This window comes from Amblyomma americanum, chromosome 1, assembly GCF_052857255.1.
Source record: "Amblyomma americanum isolate KBUSLIRL-KWMA chromosome 1, ASM5285725v1, whole genome shotgun sequence".
Classification (NCBI taxonomy): domain Eukaryota; kingdom Metazoa; phylum Arthropoda; class Arachnida; order Ixodida; family Ixodidae; genus Amblyomma; species Amblyomma americanum.
The window spans coordinates 415,681,267-415,684,016 of record NC_135497.1 but is presented as its reverse complement, the minus strand read 5'-3'; the positions used below and the strand labels follow the sequence as shown (position 1 = coordinate 415,684,016).

The window sequence follows — 2,750 nt, the reverse complement described above, 5'->3', positions numbered from 1 at the left end:
TGCAGCAGTCACATTTTGATGAGCATTGAATACTATAGAGGCCTTTGTACAGTGCGATGTCAGTGCATGTTAAAGAACTGCATGGCGGTCGAAATTTCTGGACCCCTCAACTATGGCGTCTGTCATAGCCTGAGTCGCTATGGGATGTTAAGCCCCATACAACCAAATCCAAACCATGCAAAGGATGGTGATGTAGACGTTGCTGTCTTCAGCACCAATTAACACTTCAAGCAAGATGCTGCAATCTGCAGCTATCTTAATAGAGGCACATAATCCTTCAGGCACCACAGAAATGTAAAGCCTCACTGAAGGTGAAGCAAAGGGAAAACGACATGCCCCCTCTTGTACTGAAGCTTTATACATCGAACTTTATTCTTGATGTACGAAATGGGCCAGATTTTGGTTTCTTGACCAAGAGCACTGTAGCGACGCACGTCCATCCTTGAAGAGTCAATTGGGACTCTAAAAAACTCTCTGCCATTTGGCAAGATGCCAGCTTTGGCATTGCCCCCCAGGAGATCAACAATGACTACAGCGCAGTTATCCACCAGAAAGCAGTCACCGACTTTCACGTCACCACCCACTTGTCCTGTAGAGAGCGGTGTGCACGCCCTCACCTCTGACATTCGTCGGCTGAGTTGCGCCAGAGGCTTATTTGTCGTCCGCAGTCTCTTCTTTACCTTTCCTAGGTAACTTTCAAATGGAAATGCACTGAACTCATCGACAGTGCCATGCTCCAGGCATTGCTCTGCCAAGTGTGCAAGGGTGTGCACATTGTACACGAGTTGTTTTTGTCCGTACAGTCTGCCAAATTCTTGCACAAAGTACCGCAGCAGGTCGTGAGCAAACTGGTTGAGGTCTCTGTGATGCTGAGGAGAGGCAAGTACCCTAACAGATACATGCAAATATAAAAAATGCTTATAAAGCTCATCAGGCAGGATGGATTTCAGGAGAACAGGCCCCAGGTATAGTAAAAAAGTCCTGAACTCTGTGGCCTTCCATCTGTCGAGTTCTTCGGTGCCCCTTGGTTTCCTCTGAAAGTACTTTGGAAATGCAGTTGCTGCTTCTCGCAGCTTGTCGTTGAGTGCACTCCTGTCAGCCCGGCTCAGCCTGGCAGCGTGCCCCTTGCATATCCAATTCCTAAGGAGCCGCCGCATAACCCCCAAACAGACTAAATGCATATACTCTGTAGGAAAGCATTTCACCATATCTACGTTCAGAGATGTAAATGGTGAAACACCAGTGTGATGGCGCCGATCCTCTTGCGAACGAAAAGAGGAGTCTGTTCGCTGTGGTGCATGCAGGTCAGGGAAAGTCATCCTGTTTTCCAGATAGTGCCCTTTTTGGCTGCAACGTTCACAGGCATGATAGCCTGTGTGGCCAGTGATTGCCTTCACGAAACTCCTTGCTGGAGCGTCACAGATCACGGCTTTTAAGCACACATTGACGTGCACCCCTTTCACCATCAGTCCGTTGCAACTAAGGTTGCGCACTTCATCAATGAAAGGCCTGAGGTATTCCTGGAGGCACGGAGGTTTCCCTGCACCGCAGTACGCACTGACCATAAATGGTTCAGATTTCTTGATGTTAATTACTCTGCACAGAATTGGCCAGAGTGCAGTCTGGCTACTCCTATGCAGAGGCAGCCCATCAATATTTGCGTGCAGCTCGACATTCTCAGGCGCTGGTCCTTGGCCAACAGCATGCTGAATTCCCTCAGCAAGGCCAAAATGCACAAACGAGTCGCCGTGTTCTAAATTAGCTTTCCGCTCCGTCTGCATGATGGTCCTTGCATCTTTCGGGAGCTCTACAATCCCACGCCGACGGCAGAAGTCCAGCAAATCGTTGATGCAGGCGTGCGTCAAATTGTGCTTGCTAGCTATGCTAGCTAACTCCTGCGCTGTCGAGAGATGGCGATAACAAAGCTCAGGAGACTCCTCACGAGGCTGGCCCATTTCCACGTTCTCAGCAGTAAGGCTGTTCGTGGACGAGGTCTCATCGCTTGAGTCGCACGAGGTAGCGGTATGCTCGCTAGAAAGGCTTTCAGCGCAACTCTCGGACACATAAGCCTGCTCGTTGAGCTCGCTCTGAACAGATGGCATCGACGGGTCTGCAGGTAGCGACGAAGTAGCTCGTCCGCTGCCACTAGCGCAAGCGCCGCTTGCGTAGGCTTCGCTATTCGGCCGTTTGCTTGCTCCGGACGGTAGCGGGAGTGGAGGGGCGCTGACGACGTCCAAGGCCGCTTCGCCGCCCGTTCTCTTGCTTCCGGAGGATTTCAGATGCGTAGACGGTGGCCGTCGGATACCGAGCTCTCCTAAAAGTTCCCTGTACTCTTTTTCGATGATACGGTACCTCCGCCACTTGCTCATGACCTCCGTCTCCATGCTCATGACGGAGCGCTAAAGATCAGAGTGACGAACAATCAACAAACCTAACCGCTCAGAGCTACAGTTAAAAACGAAAAGAGGCCTAACAATGAAGATACTCGCAGCGCACAAAAGCACAAACATCACAAAAAGGCGTTAACACTGTGCATAAAAAAGACCTCCGGTTGCGAATTATTCGGTATTATATTAGGTAACTATCTTTAGTAAATAAAAAAAATAGTTGAGTTGTTTTTATTTTTAATTCACGGAGAAAATAAGTGGCCGCAGCGGCACGTCTTAGTAGAATGCGTCTAAAATACGGTCGTGCCGCACCTCCATATTTACCACCACTCGCTAATAACTGTTCAGGTCATATAGCCTCCT

The 2,750-nt window shown here is 49.5% G+C and overlaps 1 protein-coding gene across 1 annotated transcript; it reads right to left on the bottom strand.

Annotated features, from left to right (window-relative positions):
- Positions 1 to 206: 206 nt before the first annotated feature.
- Positions 207 to 2,536, bottom strand: LOC144115829 (uncharacterized). The gene has a single exon (XM_077650330.1). It carries the CDS (start codon positions 2,388 to 2,390, stop codon positions 303 to 305), a length of 2,088 nt encoding a protein of 695 aa, XP_077506456.1. The 5' UTR covers positions 2,391 to 2,536; the 3' UTR covers positions 207 to 302.
- Positions 2,537 to 2,750: the final 214 nt, after the last annotated feature.

Coding starts and splice junctions, on each gene's coding strand:
- LOC144115829 (XM_077650330.1), bottom strand. CDS start 2,390: ATGAGCATGGAGACGGAGGTCATGAGCAAGTGGCGGAGGTACCGTATC.